This window comes from Panthera onca, chromosome B1, assembly GCF_046562875.1.
Source record: "Panthera onca isolate mPanOnc1 chromosome B1, mPanOnc1 haplotype 2, whole genome shotgun sequence".
In the NCBI taxonomy this organism is placed as follows: Eukaryota; Metazoa; Chordata; class Mammalia; order Carnivora; family Felidae; genus Panthera; species Panthera onca.
The window spans coordinates 159,367,836-159,394,780 of NC_138342.1; the positions used below are offsets into that span (position 1 = coordinate 159,367,836).

General features: G+C 41.7%; 1 protein-coding gene across 2 annotated transcripts in view; it reads left to right on the plus strand.

The window, feature by feature from the left end:
• KCNU1 (potassium calcium-activated channel subfamily U member 1) overlaps window positions 1-23,714 on the plus strand; it is a 148,509-nt gene extending 124,795 nt beyond the window's left edge. Inside the window, exons 21-27 of one of the 2 annotated variants that reach the window (XM_078445558.2) lie at window positions 552-776; window positions 2,146-2,332; window positions 6,912-6,983; window positions 9,652-9,791; window positions 18,506-18,697; window positions 20,480-20,613; window positions 23,095-23,714. In XM_078445558.2, the coding sequence (XP_078301684.2) occupies window positions 552-776; window positions 2,146-2,332; window positions 6,912-6,983; window positions 9,652-9,791; window positions 18,506-18,697; window positions 20,480-20,613; window positions 23,095-23,506 (1,362 nt within the window). In that variant the 3' untranslated portion in view covers window positions 23,507-23,714. Of the gene's footprint in view, window positions 1-551; window positions 777-2,145; window positions 2,333-6,911; window positions 6,984-9,651; window positions 9,792-18,505; window positions 18,698-20,479; window positions 23,031-23,094 lie in introns of those variants that run through there. The other variant, XM_078445557.2, reaches the window with a different exon arrangement.
• The last annotated feature ends 3,231 nt before the right edge of the window (window positions 23,715-26,945 follow it).

The window sequence follows — 26,945 nt, forward strand, 5'->3', positions numbered from 1 at the left end:
TGACCAATATTCAACCATTTTTGGCCCGTGAAAAGGCAATTTCACATGTTCCAAACTAATGGATATTTTCGTATATACAAAAATCCACTGAAAACTGAAGAATTTTGTACAACCTGACGTGATCTTCAGGGCTCACTAGAAAACATAAATTTAGCAAAGGAACTTGTAATGTTTTAGCTTTCCATCGAATCTCACTATAGCACATACAAGGCCAAAAACATGTAATGACAATAAAAGATGTGTTCCCCATTTGGTTCTATGATGTCACACCTCAAGGAATGACACTTATTTGAGTTTTAATTGATGTACTCCAGGCTAATAAAAGACTTTAAACAGTGGAGTCAGAAGGAACTCCACAAAAAGATAAAAAGTAGAATTGCCCCAAGGCAGATAAATTCCATTTTTATGAGCAATTTGCAGAATTACATTATCCTTGTGGAAGTACTCCTGTGGATGTACCTAGAAGTATTGGTATGAGGGGAAGGAGCCCTCTTTGAGAGACTCTCAGCTTGTTTCTAAAACTGACCAGACTCTGGCCTGCTTATGCTTAGAAACGAATGGACAAGTCAAAACATGAGTTTCGGAACCATGTGGTAGCATGTGTCTTTGGAGATGCCCACTCCACGCTGATGGGGCTTCGGAATTTTGTAATACCCTTGAGAGCTAGCAGCTATACCCGGCAGGAGCTGAAGGACATTGTATTCATCGGATCTTTGGATTACCTGAAGAGAGAATGGGTGTTTCTCCGGAATTTTCCCCAGATATACATTCTTCCTGTAAGTGTCACATAGAGTGAATATTTGTATTCACTAATGGTACTAGCATTAATAATAACAAAATAATAGCTTGTAGTTATATAGTGCTTACTGCTATCAAAAACTATTCTAAGCATCTTACGTAAAGTAACTCATTTAATCCTCAAAGTAATCCTATGGGGTAGATTGTGAAAGTGTTGAACTTTGGGCACAGAGAGAGTAAGTAAGCTGTCCAAGTTTACACCACTGGTAAGTAGCAGAACTAAGACCTAAATCTAGACATTTTGGCTCCTGGGTTTATGCTCAGGATCCACTGCATGTTATGTTTTATGTTTATTATTATGTTTTATGGTTTTTATATAACAGTTTCTCTGCATTTCTGAATCTGATTCTGACTTAATAGCTAAAGCTAATAGCTAAGCCTTTGTGTTCCAACTTTCTCGTCTTTTCTGGAGACACATCTAATCTGGAACACAATGCCACACAGTCCTTGATAGATGTATGAAAAGGAAGAATTCGGTTTACATTTATGAGAAATGGATCGGTTCTGCATATATGACATTGTGGTTGTAATTGTATTTGCTCTGAACCTTTATAGGTCTGTATGCCATTGTATCCCTCTCTTTCCCTGGATTAAAAAAAAAATATGGCAGTGTGAAATGCACCAAAGCATGTAATATTTTTCATGAAATGATGCTGGCAACGTGTAATATTTTTCAAATTTCAAAAATGGTTCCGTCAAGGAACAAATTTCATTTCCCTTTAAAAAAGGCACCACAAAGTTCTCTGCACTGCACCCTTTTATTAGGCCAGAGAAAGGAAGACAGGAAGAGAACCGGAAATCTCCAGATCCAGCTAGTGTTAGGAATTACCAGTATTCTAGTCTAAGCTTCCTGAGGGCGGGATCAGATCTATCCCTGTGTCTCCACCAAATTGGGAAAGAAGTAACCACCACTATGCTAGTTAACCCAGAGAGTAACAGGAAAGGTCAGCTACAAACAAAATTGTGGGGATGCAAAATTTGCCTTTAGATCCATAACTTCTCCTTTCTCTGAATGTTTCCTGTTATCCCTACTGTTATCCCTAATTTGCTTCTCCCACTTGAGTCATCTGAATGGATGTGGGCTCTTCTGTCTCCACCCTCCTTTGGCTCATCCAGACTTGCTCTCAAGAAAGGGCCTGTGAAATTTAGTCACACTAAGATATTAATGATCAATGAAGCTAAATGTGTTCAAATATCAGGTAGCTGAGTCTTGAAACCAAGTCAATGGAGGCTAGAGAGGCTTTGGCTGAAAAATTGGCATCACCCACAAAGAGCCATTACCCTGAGCCATGATATAAATTCCCTCCATCTGAGAAGTCCCTCCTCTACTGGGTTTTCTCTCATTAGGGATCTGCACTCTTTCCTGAAGACCTCCGCGCAGCCAACATAGAGGAATGTTCCATGTGCGCTGTTCTATCCTCCTCATCCAAGGCTTTGAGCAGCCCAGCTTTGGTAGACACAGAGACCATCATGGCTACCCTCAACATCGGATCACTGCGGGTTAGCTGCGCTCCCAATATGCCTGAAGAACCATGTAAGAACAACTCCCTGACAGGAGGAGGCTAGAGAGAATGGAACAAGGAAAGAGAATTAACTCCTCTCTGAAGTATTTTGATAATGGGGAGGAGGAGACATTGGGCCAGATAGCCTTGAAGTTCCCTTCCAACTCTGAGAATTCTATAATGGAAGTAGCAGACAGTTCAGTCCTTGGGGATCCTAAGTCAAATGAAAACTATGTCTGTATTCTAAATGGAATGCATGTAACACTATTTTCCAATTTTAAAAAAAATCACTGAATTTTAGTGCTGTTTTTGTTGCTGTTATTAAATATTAGTTAAGATAGAAATTGGCATATTATTATAATTAATAACATTTAGTAGTAGTAGCAGTAGTAGTATCAATCCTCATTGGATCTTAGAGTTGTTTCCATACTCTTCCTAGTTTCATGTTTGAGAGAATGAAGTATAACTCTCTCTTACTCTTTGAAGATGCTTTTAATATATGAATTGTACAAGATTATCTCTAAGGTCCCTTTCAACTTCTACAGACTAAAAATGTTGTATTGCAGCTTCAGATTGGAAAGAGATGGTGAGAAGCAGGATCTGTTCAGGATGGGGATCAAGTCTCTTCCTCCTTTGTATTCCTCTTAGTTCCTAGTACAACTATGGTCACTTAGATGCTTACCACATACACACTGAATTGCAACAAATAAGCCAGTAAGATGGACTCTTGAGCCCTTATATTATTTGACTGTACCCAAGTGTTCAAGGTAAATTCCCACTAAATATTGTGGTTTTCCTTCTCCTCCCAAATGGGAAAAGGCTTACTATTAATTTGTTTCCAAAACTGAGTACTAGACACTCAACCTAATATGAAAGTACTATTTCTGAAGAATTTTCTGTATCTAAAACAGATTTTCAACTCAACAAATAAAAGTAAATCATGGTTGGGGTTCCCTGAATCTAGCCATTTCCCTTGGGAATGTTGATCCTCTGTATCAGGATCAGGAACTTAGTCCTTTAGCCACATAGCTGTTGACCACTTTGCATGGAACTTGGAACAGTCAGACATCAACGGCATTGCAAGGCTTTCATGATTATTGTTTTGGATAAAAATGTTCATGAATCAAATTAGGAAACCAAAAGAACTCTCTCTGACTCCTAGGTGCTGTTGCTAGGTGAGAACATAAAAGGGTCTTGGGACAGAGGAATAAATGAGCAATCTAGCCTAATCTCTGGTAGGTGAACTGAGCCAGCTACCTGAGACACCCTCACTAAGCAATGAAAGCCCACTCAGCACCCAGAGTTTCAGGGTGTTTTGCAAAGCAGCCTAATAACAAAGCACTTTATGAATATCAAAGTGCCATGGAAATCCAGACTGAGGCTGTATGAACCATATCTCTGCTGAGCAAATCAAAAAATGCTGTTGTGCTCTGCACATAAAACCTTAGCTTAGCAATTAGGCTCACTCAGATTTACACACGATTTGTGTGTGATATATGTGTGAGTGGTGTGTGTGTGTGTACCCACCATGCTTATAACTTTCTATAATTGGACAAAGAAGAAGTATTCACTTTAAAGGCAAAGTCATCAGTATACAAATGAAAATGCCCACTTAAGCCTGGGATAAACTGACATTGGCCATTGAGTTAATCATCTCGGTGACTTGTCCTTCCTATCATTACTTTCACTTCATCTCACATCTTATATAGGCTAGAAAGAGAGAAACCTATGGATTTAATTCCACTTTCCTTTATTTCTAGTGATTTTTATCCCTTTGCTTATTCATTAATTCAACAAAACAATATTGATTTGGTATGATGTGCCATGTACTCTGTTACAGGCTAGAAGGATGCCCTCAAAGGAGAAAGATTAATTGGTAGAAGGAGGTAAAAGAGAGAAGGAAAAAGTTTTGGAAAGGAGGCAGAGAAAATGAAGACATATCAAAGTATTTCAATTGTTATGAAGTATGAGTACATGCTTTCCCCAAAGATAAAAGGAAAGGTTTAGAGAAAAATGTATTGTGGGAGCCTTGCAAGGTTTCTTTTAGGGATATCATCATACCCAACTGTGTGACCAGGAAATGGAGACCTAGACAGGCTCTACTGCGCCACCTAACGAAGGTCATTGAGTCTGCTTATCTGCTGGCTATAACATCAGTAAAGTCACGTTATGAGCACCCAAGAATAGTAAAGGATCATTACTCAGATTTTTCATCAATTACTCTGGCATTATAGAAATCTACTCGGAGTTTATATAGAGAAATTCTGAAGCCTTGAAGAAGCCTGTTTGGCTCTCTTAACCATTCTTCCCATTTCATGTGAATACCATTCTTGTACCATCACTAAGAGATAGAGATGAGAATATACACTTCCAAGAACTGACAGTATAAAGGACTATGAAATTCTGCCAGGAGTCAGAAAACATCTTGCATGCTGAGCACCAACATAAGACTAGCCAATGGGCAGTTTGCTCTCCTTTCCTCTAGGACAGGGGTTATCAACCAGGGGCAGTTCCCCTCTCCCCTGCCACCCTTCCACCCAGAGGTCATCCGACAATGCCTAGAGACAGTTTTGGTTGTCCCAACTTGATGGGATACTATTGGCATCTAGTGAGTAGAGGTCAGAGATGCTGGTAGACATCCTATAATGCACAGGGCAGCCCCGCATGATTTAAAATAATAATAACAACAAAACCTTTTTGGCCCCAAATGTCAATAGTACCAATCAGAAACCTTGCCCTAGCATATCTGGTGAGATTCTTGTGGGATAAGCAGACTTTTCCACATCTTCGCAGTCATGATAAACTTATATGTGAAGGCCATCTAAGACTACCAAGGCTATTCCATACAGTGATTCACCAAGGGATGTTGGGAGTTGGGGACAGCAGAGTGAGGACTTTCTTAAGGATCAGTAAGAACGCCAGGCCTCCTGGACATTTCTGTGGGAAACTTTAGGTTTTCCAGTGACGTTCTAATTATTGCCCTGTCACATCACAGGGAGAGCAGGTTGGCAAACCTAGGTATTGAACTAAATAATCTGTGGCATAATCTAAACATATAATGGTAATTAAGTCTGACAACTTAATATGCTACTGAAATTTAAATGTACAGTAGTAATCTACAATTAAGCAATCTTTTATAATAGCACCCTGCCAGATTGGAAGATTTCAGGTATAATACTATGTACTATTACATAGCAAAAATATTGACAATTAGTGAAATATATCCAGGCTATGATCTGACACATACTCAAATTAACCATTGCTCTACAAGACAAGAGGGAGTTAAGGCAGAAATTCAGTTGCTGTCCTTCAGCTGGTGTCCAAATCAGTTATTTCAACTGATAAGCATGTGTATGCACCTAGTAAGAACATTTGAGATCGAAGCCTCTGACTATATATACTTAATTCACAGATTTGATAGGACTGTGGTAAAATCCTGATTGCTCTATAGTTTCCACTGCTCACAGCAGCCAGAGGGATCTTTTATAAATATTTAACATATAATGTCAGTTCCCTACTTTACACCCTATAATGGTGACCCATGACAATTATAGGAAAATCACACAGGGTTTTGGAGGCCAATTGGGAGTTTGAATTTTCTCCTACTTCATCTTATTTATACTGACTCTTTCCTGCTTTGTATCCCTTATCCCATTCCCTCTGCCCATTCCCCTTCCATATCCCTCAGGACTCCATTCAAACATCCAAGAGACCTCTCTTCAAACCCTATCAAAGCATCACTTCTGATGAGATCATTGTGCGTGTGTTTCTTTTTTAAGTGGACCCCAGCTTCCCATCTCTCTCTTCCCTTTTCATCCTTTACATTTTTTTAGTGTGGCTCGGAGACCGAAACCCTGGTGTTCATCTGGGTTTTGAACCTTCCTGTTGTTCCCTGCAAGGTAGCACTGTGTTTCAGGCTGGTGCCATGCATTGCTGTGTTTTGGAGTCGAGGCCCACAGAGGAAGTGAGTCGAGGCTCACCTCCTAACACAGGAGGGAAATCTGTCTGTAAACTGAAAGCAAAGCTCAGAGGCCCCAAGTCACATCCTGCCCATCTTTAAGGAAGTCCCAAGGGATTTAGGATTGAGTCAAGCCAACCAGAGATGGGAGGCAGCCAGTTCTGCTAAAGAAGAAAGAAAACATGAGCATTGCCTCATGGGCACCCGGGTACCCAGAGAATATCACAAAGAAGCCAAGAGCACTAGGAGCCAGAAACTAGTGGTAGTATCTCCAGAAGCACTGGTGGGGAAGCACCACCATTTATTCATGGTTCCCTAAAAGTTCTGCAAGCAAATGGTTGTGGATTGAAGCACAGCCTGTCTGAGCCATTACCCAGCACTACCACTCCATGCAGAATAATCATATTTTACTTTGTCATCAATAAGCAACGACTAGGAGAGCTTCACTTTTTTGTAGTTCATTTGAAATGCCATTTAAAACACACACCACTTCTCAAAAGGAAATGCTGAGGAGGCCCCAATTTTCTTTCCCTTAACTTTGTTAAGATAAAGCATCAAGTAACATGGCATGCATTTACATCCTTGCCAAGTCTTAAAAGCCACTTTGTTTGCATTTATCAATCTCTTTTCTTTGTTGTGTGTGTTCACAAAAGGGACTTCAGAGTGTTTCACCAGATTTCCTGAGAAACTAAAATTCCGAAGAATCCCCATCCTCACTGAACTGAGTAAGTTGTGTTTCAAGGATAAAATTCAAGGGAGAAATCTTTGTGATCTAAGAATCCACAGTCAAAGGACAGAAGAATCAGAATGGGGCCCAGACAAACATTAAGTGTTTGGACATTACATTGGGCTTTTACACAGCTGGTGACATCATCAAGCAGAGCCTGTTGTATCTGGGTGTCAGGGTGCAGGAATAGCATCTGCCTTCTCCTTCTGTTCAGTGACCAGGAGGAGATCAGCCACTGGCTCAGTCTGTTTGGAGGAAATCTTTTGTGGGAGGGACCGTGGATTTGAAGACTTCTAGGAAGGATCTCCCAATACTCACTTACCTACCCATCATGGGACTTTAAATCAGGCATCTTCCTTTCCTGTAGTGACACCGGGGCCAGGATACCAGGGTGATGCAAATGAGGCACTTGGGGTACAGATTTTAAGGATGTGTCCACTCCTGGGGTTCTTAAATTTTGTGTCCCAGGTACCTCCCTTGGGTCATCTGAATCCTGGCTCTGAGTGATGCTCTTCTAAAATGAAAATACTTCATGCAGAAACACCAGAATAAGCTGTTATCTCTCACCAACACCATATGTAAAATGCACATACATGAGACGTTCCTGGATGTGAGGAGCTCTGAGGGTGGGAAGAGTAGGGAAGGCAGCGAAGGTACCTGTGCATTTGGGGATACGTTTTTAAGACAACAGGGGACACACTGGGATTTAATAATAGCAATAATTGATGATGAAAGGGGAAGATACGAAAGAGGGGCATGGTGTCTTTAGCACAGATTAGAACCTGAAGCTGTCAACTGCAGTTTTTACTTATATTTTATTTTTCTACCCTTTTGAACCATCTTTAACCCAAGGCGTAGATACACTAAGGACATTGATTAGAAGACTGTGATGTAAGTTGGAGTGGTTAGGAGAGGACCAGCAAGGTTTTCCCTGGCCCCAAAGTACATCTGGTCACCATCCAGGGACTTACAGCTTTGTTGAACTAAAGACTTTCTGGCATCAGGTAGCCCTTGTCAAATTAGTATAACAAATCACCTGTCAGCTCCCTCAGTTTTTTGTTCTTTGGCTGGCTGGAAAAGGTCAAAATGACATGAGAGCTGCAGGCCTGACTGTCAGCACTTTGGTACAGAATGTCCAGTGGCATACAGGAAAATGGCTAAGAAAGCAGAGGCCAGTAGTTTAAGAAGACACAGCGAGATTTGGACAAGGGCTCCTGGAGTATGTGTGTGTGTCGAGGGTTAGAATGCAAGGAGAAAAAAGTGTATGTGCATAAGAAAGGTGGGTAGATATTAGTCAGACATTGCTCATCTTTTATAAAACCATGGAGTGATTTGAAGAATTAAGGAATAATCCAGTCTTAGTTAGGAATGTATTCTGCATTGTATGCCCAGGAAGTTTGGTTTGATCTGTAATCTGACTGTCAAGAACTGTGAAGGATGTAAGTAAGACCTTATGTTACTTGCAAACCATTAAGTTGACCTGCCTCAGTTTCATGGATACTGGAAGAAGACACAAGACCCCTGGGACAGAGATAAAGAACAGTTTGTTACTCAAAGCAGTGGCAATAGCCAGAGTACCATCAATTTTGTGCTGCTTGCCCAAAGCCTCATTCCCACAGGGTGACATGACAAGGGCCAAATAATACCTGTACGAACAATGGATTGCTTTGTAGGAGAGAAACCATGGGCTTTGGGAACCAGAATCTTTTATAACAGGCAGTAAGCTTGATTCCCTTTGCTCTGGTGGGAGATATTATCTCTGTCATCCAAAGCTATTTGGTCTTCAAACATTTTTGAAACAATAATCTTGGAACAACGGCAATCAGGGCTTCTGTTTGTACTCCCAACAATGACCAGTTGCATTTCCTTCAGAGGCTTCCTACAAGGATCTGAGTTGCAGCTGGGGCAAGTATAGACATGCTAGTAGATAATTTGGCCACTTCTACAGGGGCCCCAGTTAGGAGGATTCTCTAAGCCCTATTACTCAAAGTATAGTCCATGAATCAGCAGCTGGAAACTAGAAGCTTGTTGGACACCTAGAATCCCGTTCTTACCCCCAGACTTAGTGAATCATAATCTGTGTTATAACAAGATCCCCAGGTGATTCATACACACATTAAATTTTGAGTGTTACTGCTTTAGCTTATCCTGGACCCAGATAACTCTAAAGACCCAAGTGAATACCAAGGTATCTATGATGTAGTGTTATGAAAAATGCCTTTAATTGGGGTGATCATATGTTCCCATTTATGCCTGTTGTCCCAGTGCAGTTATTGAGAGTGCCCCTTTTTACTTCCAAAAGTGTCCTGCTTTGAAAGGTAAATTATATAAAGGTGACATTGGAGGCATTTGTTTGGAGGAACTGGGTCAAGGATATACCCTTGATGATGAAGGTACCCAAGACGGATACATGTCTTTAGGGGAGGAAGATGCTTGGAAAGAAAAAAAAAATTTATATCTATATCTATATCTATATCTATATCTATATCTATATCTATATCTAATCTAGATTAGATATACTAAAGTAAGGGCAGATCCCACATTGGCCCCAGAGTAGACATCAGATCCTTTGATCAGTGGTCACCCCTTGGCCTGCTTTGTATGGCAGTCTCATATTCTTAAGCTTGTCTGCCTGCCTTTCTTTTTTTTCCTTCTTTGCTTTGCAGAAAATCCTTCCAATATCCACTATATTGAACAGCTGAGTGGACTGGATGAATCATTCTCAGGAACAAACCTGCATCTCAGCACATCCTTTTCCACTGGCACCGTCTTTTCTGGCAGCTTCTTGGATTCCCTCCTGGCCACAGTAAGTGCAGCTGAGCTGAACCTGTGAACCAAGCCCCTTGCAGAGGGTAGAAAGGATGGTTAGGGCTTAGAGAAATGATGAGAATTCCTCACAATTCTGAGTTCTCTTGGAATTTCACAAAAAATCTTGTTCAGATACATTATTTCATCTTTTTTCACAACTACCTGGCAACAGGAGCCAAATGTTCACATTTTCAAAATTACAAATGTCTTCTGGCCCTTAGAACGAGATCACTTGGTACCAGGAAGAATGAGCACCTAAAGAGGAGGGTACCTACCTTTGAGCTTCAAGTGCATCTTGGCAGACCAAGCTGTGGTGTCAGAACTTATGAGAGACTCCTTTCTCCTCTTTCTAAAATATCTTCAACAGCTTATGCAGGACTCAGCCATAAAGGGACAGGGGGACTAGGAAAAAAAGCTTTGGCCTTTGGCGATATGAGTTTTGTTCAGAGCTATGTTGACTCTCCCTCCATGTCACCCCTCTCCTGGGGTGCTTTGTTTTGTTTTGTTTTGTTAATGTTTGTTTATTTTTGAGAGAGAGACAGTGGGAGAGGGGCAGGAAGAGAGAGGGAGAGAGAGAATCCCAAGCAGCCCCATGCTGCCAGTGCAGAGCCCGATGCAGGGCTCAGACCCACAAACCGTGAGAACAGGACGTGAGGAGAAATCAGGAGTTGGATGTTTAAAGGACTGAGCCACCCGGGTGCCCCCTGGGCGCCTGACTATGTGGTTGGTCTTCAGCTCTCAATACTTCTTTAGCTTCTGAGCATGTCCCTTGCCTCCACTCCAGCATTTCCATAAGTAGAATTAAATGCACTGTGAGAAAACCTACTCTATGAAGGGCACACTGTTCTAGGTGCCAGGGGTACAACAGTGATGAAACAGACAGAAGTCTGTGTGCCCACGTAGAGCTTAGGGTAGTGGAGGAGATTAACGTAAACATGATAGTTGCGCCTGGGTGGCTCAGTCACTTAAGTGTCCAACTCTTGGTTTCGGCTCAGGTCGTGATCTCACGGTTCATGAGTTTCAGCCCCACATCGAGCTCTGTGTTGACAGTGCAGAGCCTGCTTGGGATTCTGTCTCTCTCCCTCTCTCTCTGCTCCTCCGCCACTTGTGCTCTCTCAAAATAAGTAAATAAAACTTAAAACAAAACAAAACCAAACACGAACCTGAAAAATAAGGGCCATATGTGACATGTCAGATATGAGGGCTAAGGCAATGTGAGATAAGAAATGTGAGGGTTAGGAAAGGAGTTGCAAGTCTCAATGGCGCGGCCAGAGAAGGAAGGCAGCACTGAAGTCGAGGCATGCAAGGCCAGCTCTGGGGAAGAAGGGAGTTGGTGTCATTCTGATCTTGGGAGAAGAAACACTGCAGGCAGAGAGGAGAAGGGAAAAGGCAGTGAGGTGCAAGTGCTCTTATGTTCAGGGAGTTGGACTAAAACACAAAATCTGTACGTCACCCTTTGTGAACAACTGCAAGAACCCCTCCACAGGAAACCTGGCTGCCTCACAGACTCCTCCCCAGAGTTTCCAAGGGAAGGGCTGCAGAGCAGCTGAATACCAGTGTATAGACGGACAGGGCTCTGGAGCCAGTTTGATAGGCTTGCAGCCTTCTGTAATTCCGTGTGGAAAGGGCATCATTCCTGAATTGTACAGGTGCCTCAAAGGCACAGATTGCATTTTTTAGGGGAGTGTGGCTGGGCCATAGGCACTGCCCTCATGGCAGCAGGGGATTATGTTGCCTTGGCCTCTGCTTCCCTAAGCCTTGTGGGGAGGGGGTGTCATAAATCCCATCCGGTTCTCAGAGAGAGAAAACGATGTCGGTGATAGCTTAACATTAAACAAGTTGATAGACTATGAATTTCCCAAAGGGTTAGGCAGCATTCAGCCTTGACTGAGCCAGGAGCCCAGTCAGGTGACCTTGCTGGGAAGATGGCTCTGTCAGAGAAAGGGTTTTATCACTGTCTGTCATTGATATGTCAGTTCCCTTGCCGGTAATTAATGACTTGAAGTGTCAGGCAGGAGGTGACTTTGGATGAACTGGACCGTCTGCAGGATACATTTTCAATGGGGTTAAGGTCCCAGGTCTCTTCAGAGATCCCTAGATGACAGGCACCTTTGTGCCTTAAATTCAACTGGAGCCTTAATTAAACTCCACTGGCCCACAGCAGCAGGAACAAAGTCACAGACTCTGCTTAGAACTGGTGGGAAGAATGGGATAGGCAGAGAAGGGCTAAGAGAATAGAAATAAAAACAAATGAACATACAATGTAAGCCAGCATAGGAAACACAAACTTGGTCATGAGAGCCAGCAGCTGGGCCTCTTACCACTTACCACAGGACCTGTGACCTCACTGAGAAGTACCACCTCCTCCCAGGCTACCTTCAGGTGTTGCACCATTGGGCTTCTCAGTGGGAAAGGACAAGTTCATCCTCCTGGAAAAGGAAATAAGCTATGTAAGAACTCAGGAGTCTTTTCTGAGGCCCTACAGTGAAGTCTGTGGAAGAGAGAAAAAGCCACACAACTGAGTCACATGAGGTCACAAGCCACACTGGACCCTCACTTTGTCTGCAAGGACAGGGGTGTCTGAGTGGCTCAGTTGGTTAAGCATCCCACTTCGGCTCAGGACATGATGTCACAGTTCGTGGGTTCAAGCCCTGCGTCGGGCTCTGTGCTGACAGCTCAGAGCCTGGAGCCTGCTTCAGATTCTCTGTCTCCCTCTCTCTCTGTCCCTCCCCTGCTTGCACTCTGTCTCTCTTTCTCTCTCTCAAAACTAAATAAAAATTAAAAAATAAAATTAAAAAGACTAGCACTTGGTCAACAGAACATAGGGTGAGCATAGCAATGGAGCTTTTATGTCAAAGGGGCTGGCTTGGATCTTGACCCTCTGCGTATCTACCTAGTGACCTTCCGCCCCAGCTCTTGAATCCTTAATGATGTACAACACAACAAAATGAACACACTTTAATACTATTTAGAGCTCCAACCCCAAATCTCTGGCCACGAGAAGCTGAACTAGACCTTTGAAAATAATCAGGTAACTGCCCACCCTTGTTTCCTTTGCCCTGACGTCTGGTGCTGCTGGGTCCACCTGGCTTTCTAAGGGTGGGGGTGACTTCCCATTGTCTAGCCACATAGAAAGAAAGAGGCCACAGGTCAGACCTGAGCCTCCAATTCTATCGTCTCCACTCTTCTGAGTACCATTTGATGTTGGCTGGCCTCCTGACCTGACCCTTGGTCTTGCGGAAATGAGAGCAGTGGCCTCTGAATATGTTCGTCACCACTCTGCTTTATTCTCCATTCTTATCAGAGCATCTTCTTACTCAGAGGCTGGGGAGAAAGGCAAAGATCTTGGTCTCCCCTTAAAGTTAGGATGGCAGTTGCAAGCTCCGTCCGTGGTTATCACTCCCTGTAAGCCATCCCCATGGCAGGCGCCACTAATGGTCAGTTTCTTTGCCTGCACATCACACCTGCGGCTCTTTCTCAGCACAGACCTCATGGCAACTTCTTCGAATAAGTTCTGTTGTTAGGGTAATATTAGGAATCAGGGCAATAACTGTGATAGGAATAATAATAACATCTCTGAAGCACTTACTTTGGGTCAAGGTCTTTGCTAAGCGCATTACCTGCAATACCATGTTTAATTCTTCTTTCAACCCAATTAGGAGAATATAATTATGAGCCTCATTTTACAGATAAAGAGTCTGAGGCTTAGAGGGATACATAAAGTGCCAAAGTCACAGCACTTACAGATGACAAGCTGGTTTTCAAACCCTACTTTCTGTGATTCCAGAGTCAGACCTTGCTGTCAAAGTCCTGTCCTTCCAGAAATCTTTGTGATTATGAGTAGCCTTCCAGTGCATTGACTTTCAAGTTTTGCCAAAAGGGATCTGCCTTCCAGCGTGCTCAGGAGCTGCTGAGCATATAAGCAGCGGGGGGGTCCCCCTGGGCACACTCACCCCATCAGGGCACCCCCACACACCTGTACCCCTCCCCCCAGTCAGAACAACTCAGCTTTCATCTGCACTGTGTGTGATGCTCTGCCGCCAATTTGATTCGAAGGAGGATTTCTGTTGTTAAGAAGATCTGGAAGGTCACTCCTAGAAGTTAGAATATGGGACCCATAGAGAGAGGCATGAAACGGAAGGAACAGAATCCCATCTGCTGTTCTGAGACAAGATATCCAGTTTCCGGTCCTGAGTCCTGTGTGAGGGACAGGGGTCCACCACCCCACCCCATTTAGCATGTGCCTTTTGCCTCATAATGCCCCTTCCCAAGAAACACCTTCCAAGCGGTTCTTTGGACCTGCCGCCCAGCTCAGGGCACCAAGAGATCTGTTTCCTGCTGCTGCATGGTCAGAGGTCACAAGTCAGAGCTTGTTCCCCTGATGCCCATACTACCCAGAAGGGCAAAGGGGAAAACAGATGCATTCAGAACAGATTCCCCTCAGGACACGCCGCACCCATGTCTGAAACAAGATTAGATCACCAGTCTGGACTTCTCCACCTTTTCCTCTGCCCTCCCTTAATAAACACAAAGGAATGAAGGTGTGGGTCCCAAGGATGGAACAAAGCCTGAATAACGTGCTGTGAAGTCGTCACTGCTTAAACTGAAGTTTTGTTTTGGATTTCATGTCCTTTTTCATTCTATCCCCTGATACACCGGTGATTTTTTTCTTTCCAATGTAAAATAATAGTGTTTCCTTCCAAATCGGACACAGCTGACACTACGGCTTCAAGTAGCCTCTGGTATACTACTGTAAACTGCCCCAGATGGGAAAACAGTCCGGTGAAACATAATTCATATTCACATTTAATCCTCTCTCAGCTCAATACTGTAAAAAAAATAACGAATGTGGAGGGGCACCTGGGTAGCTCAGTCAGTTGAGTGTCCGACTTTTGGTTTCTGCTCAGGTCATGACCTCACAGTTCATGAGTTCAAGCCCCACATCAGGCTCTGCGCTGACAGTGCGGAAGCCTGCTTGGGATTGTCTCTCTCCCTCTCTCTCTCTCTCTGCCCCTCACCCCTGCACGTGCACACTCATGCTCTTTCTCTCTCTTTCTCCCCGCCCCCCTCAAAATAAATAAATAAACTTTAAAAAAATATATGGAGAGACACTCAGATCCATAAGCAGGACTCCTGTATGGCTTTATAACAATTGGACTTCAGAACTGGACATGAACGTAGGCAGCAATTTCCTTACTTGTAAGAAAATTGTGGCTCACAGAAGGTATGTGACTCCCTTAAGGTCCCTCTGCTGGTTACTCGCAGTTTTCCTACCATGTAGCCTCATTTTCAATTAGAAATATTTGATAAGAATGGTTGGTCTTAAAGCCTTTGGAGATGGATTTTCAGAATAAAAAGCAGCAAGTATCTAGGGTGTTACTATCTATGTTATTAAGAAATGTTGTAGGTTATGAGAGAGACCTCAAGCTTCATTGTAGCTAAAAGTGAAAACACTTTGTGCCTCAACATTTTCTAACGCTGGAAGTCCAAATTCTACTAAATCTGATTATATCAGAAGCACTATCCAAGTTTAAAATATGTGAAGCACATTTCAACTTTCATATTTTCTTGAGAAAGAAAAAAAAGAAAGGAAGAAGGAAGAGTGGGAGTGAGGGGGGTGGGGAAGAGGCCAATAGGAGAGAACCCAGGATAATAAGAATACTAGATGAGCTCTCAGAATAAGGGTGACATGTAAATCCCATTATTTTCCCCAACATAGAATTGCAATCCTTTTGAAGTCAAAACTGAAGAAATGACATATTCAACAGCTAAGCCTCTCTCTGTTAAATATGCAAAGCACATGTTTCCCGAGAGCCCTTGACACCAGAACAGCCCTAGAATTTAGACCTTTGCTTTCATCAGTGGAGAATTATTCTAACAGCATTATGTTTGATCAGTGTACACTACGGCCAGTTGTTCTTAAACGGATTGTGGCTCAACCTGGATTTACGTCCCCTGTTCACCCCTGGATTTCCGTGAGCCAATTCTGGAAGCTCCCTTCTAGGTGGTAGCAACATGGAACAAAGAAGAAATGTAAGGAGAAGACCGTCAGTCAGGGGATCCCCTCAGTCAGGACATTTGAAGTCATCTTTTAGTCTGAAAACTACTTTAGAACTTATTTTCCTTTTATTCTCTCTTAAATCATATAGCTTGTATTATTTCCTTGGCCCTCTTGTCCCAATGACCTCTACGTTTTGCTAGAAATATTTGTTTATTTGTTAAAAATCAACAGCCAATTGCAGTCAATATTCGTACAGCTTTGAACACCTGCTTTGTTCAATGCACCCCCGAGAACATGAATGTTAAGGAGACAAAGTCCGTCCTCGGAAAGAGCACATCATTTAAGTAAATGTTGCCCAGAGTGATCTGAGCACCAACCAGTGGCAGAACCACTAGAGGTGGCCTTTAAATTTCTGATTCCCACTCCTGTCCATAAATTCTGATCCAGTAAATCTTGGATTCCAGAAACCCACACTCATGAATATCCTTCCAGGTGATCCAGATACATGAGAACCAATGTTGAAGAGAACAGAACTTAATGTGTGCAGTAGATCTATTTCATCCCACAAACAATATTCAAAGGTGGTATTATCATGTCAACTGTAAAGGTTTTGAAACTGGTTTCTGAGAAGGAGCACATGAATTTTCCAAAAGTATTCAGCTAGAACATACCAGTCCAAGATTCAAAGTCAAGTATGTTTCAGAAAAACTACCAACCTTATAATACAGAAAGATGAAATGAAGCAAAAGCCAGTGGCTGTGGGATCACAAAGAAAGGAAAACTTCATTCTGATGAAGAGATCCCCAAGTTGAGCGATCAGATGTTCTAAAGCAAAGGCATGAAGGAGTAAATATGTAGCTTCAACAACAGATAGACTATTGAGCACTGGAGGGCACCATTCACAGAGGAGATGAGCTTGGTTTTACAGCAAGGGTTATGACACTGAAAGTTTTAGGAGGTGGATGGCATGATTTGATTTGTGTTCAAGAGAATTTCTCTGGAAACAGTTCGAACAAGGATTCCAAGTGAGAAGAAAAACAAGACGGGAAGACAGGTAAACAGGTTGCTATCATAATTCAGTCTGCAGAAGATGAGTCCTTGAATCTGAGAGTAGAGAAAGTGAATGGCAACATTTCTAAGACAGTAACAATTGAGTTCATTACTATTATTTTTTTTAAGTTCTTATTTGCTTATTTGGGGGTGGGGGTCAGGAGGGGCAGAGAAGAAAGAGAATCCCAAGCAAGTAAGATCATGACCTGAGCTAAAATCACAAGTCGGATGCTTTAACCAACTGAGCCACCGGGTGCCCCATTGTTTTTAATAAAAAAAATTACTAGCTTTTCTATAGGTACTATGTAAACCTTTGAATTATCATGTCTACTGGAGTAAAAGCCTAATTTCGATAAAACAAAAAGCATAACACTTAAAACTCTATGTATTCAGATTTGAGAAAATCTGATGGGTAATGTATTCCAGTGCTCTTTACGTGTATGCCAATGGCCAGTTTACACTGAATATGGTAGGAATCCTTTGGAAAAGAAGTTTAAGAAAATAGCTAGGGCCAGGGGCTCCCTGGGTGGCTCAGTCAGTTAAGCGTTTGCGAAACTCTTGGTTTCGGCTCAGGTCATGATCTCACGGTTCGTGAGTTCGAGCCCTGCATCGGGCTCTGTGCTGTGTCAGCATGGAACCTGCTTGGAAGTCTCTCTGCCTCTTTCTCTGTCCCTACCCCACGTGTGCTCTCCCTCTCTCTGTCTCTGTCTCTCTCTCTCTCTCTCCCCCAAAATAGGTAAACTTAAAAACAAATTAAAAATAATAAAATAGCTAGAGTTATTCGGACTCCAGGTGGTTTCAAAATAAGCAGTTGTCCCACATGTCTTCCTTTGGTTTTATTTTGATGCCAGAGATTCCAAAAATTCCATCCATTTATTCAACCCTTACAATTTTGTGTTCTAGCTCCACACAAGAACTGTGGGAGATCTAAATATCAGTAAGGCCCAAGGCAATACCTGTCCTCAAGTGGGTCACAATCAAAAGGAATATAAGTAGATTCACATCCAGAAGATTCAATTATAGATGACAGTAATCATGTCAGTAGTCCCTAGGGAGGAATCTATGGAAGTCTCATTAAATACATAGTTTTAAATGTCTGTTGATGATTATTAGGGTATCTGTGGCCTGACATACTCCTCTGCTATTTTTGGAAGACATCCTTGGTGTCAGTATCATTTCCCATTTTGTTCTTCTGCTACAGTGTAAGCCCTGAGGGAGCAAGAACTGGGTCACTCTGCACCTGGCCTAACCCAGTGCCCTACCTGAACTGCCAGTTTTTAGTTGATTTTAATAATGGTAATGAGGGACACCTGGGTGACTCAGTCCGTTAAGCGTCCAACTTCGGCTCAGGTCATGATCTCGCGGTTCATGACTTTGAGCCCCGAGTCGGGCTCTGTGCCGACAGCTCGGAGCCTAGAGCCTGTTTCGGATTCTGTGTCTCCCTCTCTCTCTGCCCCTCCCCCACTCATGCTCTGTCTTTCCCTCTCTCAAAAATAAGATAAAAAATAAAAATAAAAATAATGATAATGAGAGACCCTGTTTTGTGTCATTTGATCCATTTCAAACAGTGATACCCCCCCTAAATTTCCAAGGCTATACACGTCCACAGTTTCTATGCTGGTTCTTCTGACTTTGCACGTGGCTTTGTCATTGCTTTCCAGGCCTTCTACAATTATCACGTCCTGGAATTACTTCAGATGCTGGTGACAGGAGGGATAAGTTCCCAGCTGGAACAATTTTTGGATAAGAGTTTCTGTGGGCTGATCCACAGCTGCACTTCGGTTGTGTCTGGAAGAGCGCGGTGTAAGCTGGGGCTTCTGTCCTTAAACCAAACCATTCTGTCCAACATTGAAGTGAGTCTACTCCTACCTTAATAAAGGTTCCCCCTTCCTTACCATTCTGGGTTTCTGAAAATGACTCAGGCTATTTGGGTTCCTAGATAGCCTATAGCATAAAAATAATAATGAGCAATAATACAACCTTATACTCATACTTTATAATTTGCAGTGCATTTTCATGTGCTATCTTTATTTTTTACAACAATTGCAAAAGGTATATAAGGCAGTCGTTTTCATGCCCATCTTCCAGATAAAAAATCCAAGTCTGCAGGAAGCATCTGAGAGGTCTAATAACTTTGTACCTTAGCAAGGGTATTAATAATAACTCTAATAGTTAATATTTACTGAACATTTTCTCTGTGCCTGTCTGCTTTGTTTTTCTTGTTATTGTTGTTTATTTAATCTGTCCAAGGATTTACATGGTAGGTATTAATAACAATACCTACCTTGCATTGAACAGATCAAGAAGCTGAGACCCAGAGAAACAAGGACTTACCTGAGATCACATTTTGTCCCACTGGAAAAGCAGGGTTCCCTCCAAGGCAGTCTGACCCAGGGTCTGCCCACTCTTCCTATGTCTGAGCTGATAAAGAAATCTGATCATGCCAGCTGAAATCAGGCAGAAGGATTCTGTGTTTGAGTCTAAGACTCTGATTGGGCTAAGTAGTGGGAAATGCTTGAATTTTCCTAGCCCACTGAGCTGGTGAGCAGTAGATTATGGCAAGGGGAAAAGCTAATGAAGGAAGATTCCAGGGAGGCATCTGGGTATTTGTTGATCAGATTGGGGTCTAGCCTGGGAATGAGTAATCAACTTATCAGTGCCTTTTGGTTTAGCTTTAACTGACATTACATTGAGCTCCCCACCAGTTAGCAGGGGCAGGAATTTATAAGGAAATATTTTTCGTTTTTTCAGAGGACATCAGTAGAAAGAGAAACCCCTTCACAAGAAGCAATTTCTTCTAGGTGTCTATACTTGATATGTCTTAATAGATACTGCCAAAAAGGGAAAGCCCATGCTCTGTACATCTGAATTCCAGGTGCAAACAACATTGCCAAGTTCCCTTAGCATAGTCTGGTCCTTGGCATTTCTGTGGTCTTGGGTTCCTCACCTGGGAATGACTTACGAGTGACTATCAGCCCAGGATAACTGCCGCCAGCAACTGCCTGTTACTATCAGAGCTGACAGTGGACTGGTCAACACTCCTGTCCTTCCTTTCTCCACTTATATCTTGTCCTCATTTTGTTCTTTACCCCATAGCATCACATAATGAAACGAACTGTTCTCAAGTGACTTCACTGAATCCCCTTGCTGTTACTTTGACCATGTTGTCTCATGATGCCCTTGTTGGGTATAGCCTGAGAACAGTGTCAGGAGGAAGGCTCGGGACTGTGTGCTATTTGGGGAGTAGGATAAGAAAAACACCCTCTTGAGGTCACTTTACATCCCAACCCATTATATAGCTTGAAAACTGAATTTCCCAACCTGTTACTCATTGTTACTTCTTACTGGTTACCAAAACAGCGGTAGTAATAAAAACTAGCATAGCAACATGCTCCACCACACCCACGAGGGGCTCTGGAAGGCCACAGTGATAAAAACAATCACTGGGATTAGAGGCTCAAAACTATTCATAAACCTAATTTCCTACTTGACAATGCCACCATAAAAGATATTAGGAAATGGCTTTTGGGTCTTCCAAACTTTTACTGCAAAGAAAGATAATAACTTTCCAGTAAGTGCTTGTTATTGCTTAATTAAAGTGCCAACAGACACATGTTTTTCTCTTTTCTCCCCAGCCAAGAAAGACATTTGGGCAAGTGTTCTGTGGCTCATTAGATAATTTTGGAATCCTGTGCCTTGGCTTATACCGCATGATAGATGAAGAGGAGAACAACCCGGAAGAAAAAAGGGGAGTATGCTACCTTGGAAAGTGGTACCCATCTATCCAAGCATAGGAGCCAAAGCTACTTTATTTTATGTGAAAGAAAAGTCCAGAGCTGAGGGTCCATGCTTACAAAGAAGGGTCCAGGGGGAGTAGAGAGTGATGTAGGAATAAGGAAGCATGGGTCTGAATAACATGAATGAACTGATGATTGGGATACAATTACTACTGACTATGTAAGGAGAATGGTGTCTGTGTCCCTAGTGACAGCTAAAATGTAGACCCAGATTTTAAATCAGGGTTCTTTTGTAACTTACCCCTCATCCATCTCTATGCAACTTTTTAAAGCTAAAAGCCACTGGAAAGATTTACTTGTTTTCTGCTGGGCTCTTTGGGTAAATGTTTATGGACTGCCTCATTTCTAGCCCATTTGGCTTGGTATGTGTAAATTGTGGGAGTGTTATGTTCATATTTCAGTTAAAACTAAGATCCACTTGATAGCAGCATAGGAGAACATAAAGGAAATGTATGTGGAAGGCAGAAGGGGAAAAGAGAGGGTACAGTCTACCGACAATTCAATAATGTAGGTCCAAACTAAGATTCTCACAGTGGGAATGGACAGGATTCAGTCCATTTTAATTTCTCCAAGGAGAAATTAAAAACAATAGAGTGGAAGAAGATAGAACCTTGCTCTCGTTCATAGGGAGAAAGAAACCAACTTCCTCAAAGTGGAGTAGTCTTGAATGGAAAGAAAACTTTCTGCTCATCAGAGAAAGGAAGGAAAAGAATGGGTGCCAAGGCAAACATTGCCATACCATGTGCTTAAACGAATTTGTATGTAACACCAGGATCTCTCAGTGAAGCATAGCCATGGCCGTTGCTGAGAGAAAAGATGGAGGAAGTATTACAGGGAGTTGGAAAAGAGGTAAAAGTGTAGGTTAGCTACTGAGAGTAATAGAAGAACTTGGTTGTAGGTTTGTAGAAGCAATACCCAACTCGAAAATGAAAGGACAAAGGATTGAAAGTCCTGATGACGTTAAACAGTGGATGTACTTAGAGTGCAAGAATGAACGGGGACAGAATGATGGGAAGTGACAGCCAGAGAGTGATTTCTGGAAGCATGATATTTGAGAGGTGGGACATGTCAAGAAATGATGACTTCCAGTATGTGCTCAGGAAAGTGGTTTGGAGATAAGATTCTTGGGTAGTGGAAAGGCGCCTAGCTCTTGGAGTTGTAAGCCACATAAACATTGCAGGCACATGAAATGATAGTGGTCCTAGAGCTTGAAAGAAAAAGTATCCCAAGTGCAAGAGACCTATATAAACATGGAGGTCTATAGATGATACTGATGAATCAAGAGGGATGGTGATCTGGCTATAGAGTATTCATCACAAAGATGGTGGGGAGCAGTGATGTTCTGGAAGCAGCACTGGGAAGCATGAATGATGCTGGTTTCTCTCTTTCTCTGCCTGAACTCCATGCCCTTGCTCCAATACTTCTGGAAAACCCATGGAACATGGTAATAGGGAAAATGTGCAGCCCCTCTTTGAGAGGACATTCTGGAAGGAAATATTTCTGTTTCAAAGGGAATATGTGGCTATAGTAGATCTTATTTAAACTATTATAGATATCACAGGGAACTCAGTCGGAAAGGTAAAAAGGGGAAGATTGTTCAGTGAAAGGAGGTCAGAGGTGCACTGAGATGGGCGTTGAGGAAATACGAGGTGACTATTTGGGGCAGTGGTGAGGAAATACAGGATGAAAGACATGAAAAGTTATTCTGCCTTATTCTGCCTCAGTATTCTGACATGAATGCTCGTGTAGTAATTCATTTAACTCACATTTATTGAGGATTTGCTATGTAGCTGCTACTGTGCTAAGGCATCCTGCTGCCCTGTAAACAGGACCAGGCTGTGGGTGTTCTTTAAGACTCACTGACATTCACTATTTGCTTACTAGTCAAAATTTCCAATAAAACTGGTTTATTTTTTTTTTTTCCATTGGCCACACTACATTCTGTGTGAAAGATGGTGGTGTAAGTATTAGGGTAGGCCTAAGCCAGAATAGAAATAGCTGGAATGTATGTAATCTGCTTTTGATAAAGCTTGGCCAAGTGCTCACTATTGTGCCAACTGAGTTCATTAGTGTAGTGGATATTAAAAACAGGGAAACTTGGAGTCCAAAAGTCAATTAGAGATCAATCAGTCCACACCTCCATCCTATCCCTCTCCCATTAAAGAGGTGAAAAAAGCAAGGCCCAAAGAAGGGAGATGCCATGCCTAACAAAGGTCCGAGACACTTGGTTTCAGAGGCAGAAGTGAATGTTAGTCTCCTGATTCCTAGTCTGAGGCTTCAGTTATACTGTGCCAGGGGTATTCACTATTACTCAGAAACCAATGAGGCAAAGCAGAACAAAAACATTTCCTCCTCTGGCCCAGCAGAAAGACTTCCTTGTTTTGGCCATCACCCGTAGCCATGCCATCCTGGCTGCAGAGAGGCTCAGGAGTCATCTTTGGCTTTTCTTACAGGTTTGTGATTACCCGGCCACCCAATAACTTTAAGCTACTGCCCTCGGATCTTGTGTTTTGTGCCATCCCTTATGGCACTTCTTGTTACAAAATGGATGGTACTTCATCTCAGAGTCCGTATGAAATAATAAACATGGTGCCACTGGCATCAGAGACAGTTACAGAAATAAATGATTCTCCTATGGTTGACCCAGTTAACCAGACTACAAAACCACCTTTGACTACATCACTTCATCATTTGCAGCCAAAAACCATTTCCATTAGTGGTTCTAAGCAAACCGTCGTAGCTCACAGCAGTAAAATGCCACCCCAGCCACATTTAGGTGAAACTGAAACCGTGAAAGAAAATGAGAAAGGAAAAATGAAGGAAACCACAGAGGAGAATGCCCCTGCCTCTTCAAAATCAAACTAGGCCTGTTGATATTCTCCACAAGCCTTTAGCTTGCTACTTGTAAAGCATCTCCAGAGATGGTGACTTTGGACAGGAAAATAAAAATGGAAAGATGCCTTTTTTGTGCCCATTGCTTCGTGGTTGATGAGCAAGCCCACACGGGGGAGAGGCAAAAGTCTGATCCAATCCCACTGGGTCTGGAGTGATAAATAAAGAAATACATGACGAATGCTGTGTAAGAAAATTTCCTTTCTCTGTGTCCCTCGAACAGAAAATATGTTAGAATGAGCTGTGTTAAAGAGGCCCTTCAGGACTTGGGTTCCTCCAGTCAGGGGATAAAAAGTGAGCAAGATAAAAACAATGACGACCTAGACACAGGAGACAAGAAATAAAAGAGCCCTCAAATGAAGAATCTTACATTCTTTTTCCTCAAGCAGGCCAATAGCAAACCAGTATATTTTCTCCTTCTCTTTATTCCTCATGCTTTTTCTTTCTTCATCTCTGTCCATAGGAGGTGAGAAAAATCAGATGGGGAGACACCAGTTTGAATCAGAAACCAGTTTGTGTGTAACTAGGACCTAGGTATATGCCTGGCACAGGAATGAATATTAGCATATCCTGAGATAGGGTGCCAAGGTGAAATCACGCAGATAGAAATACATGACCTTCCACATTCTCTAATCTGAGAATAAAGACATCATTGCATAAAAAGCATACAAAACTTCCCCATGTTCCAAAATGAACCATTTACTCCCAATTGGTGGTCTCGTAACGATGACCTTTGTATGTAACACCTTCTTGTGTTCCAGATACAACACAGGTAAAAGAGAAGAGGAAAGAAAATAATAAACTGTATTTCTGATATATTATTTTAAATGATGTTTGTGATATCCTTGACATTCTTAACCCCTTTGCTAATTTGGTATTAGTACCTCCACTTTACAAAGGAAGCAGCTATGGCACAAGTAGGGTTGCTAGATCAAAGAAAAGATACCCAGTTAAATTTGAACTTTCAGATAACAAGTAAATTTTTAGTATGAGTGCATCCAAATTATTATACTTTGCTAGCAAGTGATCAAATCACCATTTGAACCTAATTGACTTGACTCCAGCACTTGCAGACATTCTGCATCCAAGCACACAAATCAAAGAAATGAAACAAACCAAAAAGAAAGAACATTCATCCACAGGAAATAAAATTTTATATTAGTTAAACTTAGTTTGTAATAAAATTAACTCAGTCTATGTGGGGGAAAAAAGGAGTAATTGTAAGGAAAGTTGTCAGAGACCAAGGAGATTCTTTTTCTTTTCTTTTCTTTTCTTTTCTTTTCTTTTCTTTTCTTTTCTTTTCTTTTCTTTTTTCTTTTCTTTTCTTTTCTTTTTTCTTGTTTAAGCTTACCTGAGTCATCTTTACCTTCACTTTTTACAGACTGGCTTTTTTTGTTGCCTTTCATTACACGTGGCAAAGTATATTTTCTTGCAATTCCACATTTATAGATAAGAGTTGTAGGTGCATCAGAGATTTAACTGGCCTGTCTCTGTCTCTCAAATCCTAATTTCTGAAAGACAGTATGTAGTGGGTTCAGCTTTGGCCACTCAACCACAGCTATCAATGGCTGAGCAGCAGGGCATCTCCAATGAAGGACTTTTCTCAGGGATGAAAGGGAAAATGGTTCATGGTCTGGGAAGACACTGCACCAAACATCTACTGCAAAGGCAGGATCATTCCTTCTCCCCATTCTCTGCGGGATCTTTTACACATAGATTTGGTAGGAAAAAATATTGCTGAGAAAGAAAAGTATAGATTAGTGCTTTCATATTTAAAATCCACAAATCTGCTCTACACATTATCAACCAATCTGTTCAGCATCTGAATCTCACTTCTCCAGAGTCAAAGCTGATCCCACAAATGAGCTCGTTTCCAACACAGCAGAGAATTTAGAATGAGAAACTCTTTATTTTTTAGTATTTTAGGGGAACAATTACCAGAAATATGGCTAAATAAACATTGAGGTATATGCACTACAGCCAACATTTGAGTGTTGTTACTGCCAGTCTTGATAAATAAAATTGTCAGAATACCCCTAGACTCCTGTGCAAAGTGATTCCATAGCTCTAGAGCAAAACCTTTTACTTATAAATGGCAACATTTATTTAATACAAATCATGACACTAGATCCTCTAGCAATATAGTAGATTCTTAATTGATAATGATTATTCAGACCTTTATTTCACTGAAGTATGGTTGACACACAATATTACAATACAGGTGTATATCATAGTAGTTCAACAACTCTAAATACTATACTATGCTCACCCACAAATGTGGCTTCCATGTGTCACCACACAACACTACCACAATACCGTTGTCTATATTCCCTATGCTGTACCTCTTATCCTCATGACTTACTCATTTTATAACTGGAAGCCTGTACCTTCCACTCACTTTCACCCCTTTTTCCTCCCTCTCCCTTATGGCAACCACCAATTTGTTCTCTGTATTTATGGGTTGTTTCTACTTGGTTCATTTGTTTTGTTTTTTCAGATTCCAATATAAGTGAAATCATACAGTATTTGTCTTTGACTTATTTTCACTTAGCATAATACTCTCTAGGTCCATCCGTCTTGTCACAAATGGCAAGATCTCATTCTTTTTTTTGTGGCTGAGTAATATTCCAGTGTGTGTGTGCATGTGTGTGTGTGTGTGTGTGTGTGTGTGTGCATGTTTGTACACATATATAACATACCTTCTTTATTCATTCATCTATTGATGGTCACCTAGGTTGTTTTCACATCTTGGCTATTTAAAAAGTGCTGCAATAAATATAAGGGTACATATACCTTTTTGAATTAGTGTTATGGTTTTCTTTGGGTAAATATCCAGTAGTGGAATTACTGGATGATAGAGTATTTCTATTTTTAATGTGTTGAGGAACCTCTATACTATTTTCCATAGTGGCTTCACTGATTTCCATTCCTACCAACAGTGGAAGAGGGTTCCTTTTTCTCCACATCTTTACTAACACTTGTTACTTCTTTTTCAAAATAATAATTCTCACTGGTGTGAGGAGATATCTCATTGTGGTTTTTATTTGCATTTCCTTGATGATTACTGATGTTGAGCATCTTTTTGTGTGTCGGCCATCTGTATGTTTTTGTGAAAATGCCTATTCAGGTCCTCTGCCCAGTTTTTAGTTGGATTATTTTGGGTTTGGGGGGGATGAGCTGCGTAGCTTGTATATTTTGAATATTAGCCCTTTTTATCAGATATGTCATTTGCAAATATTCTATGCAGTAGGTTGCCTTTTTGTTTTGTTGATGATTTCCTTCACTGTGCCTAAAATTTTTATTTTGATGTAGTCTTAATAGTTTACTTTTGTTTTTGTTTTCCTTGCCTGAGGAGACATATCTAGAAAGATGTTATGACCAGTATCAAAGAAATTGCCTGTGTTTTCTTCTA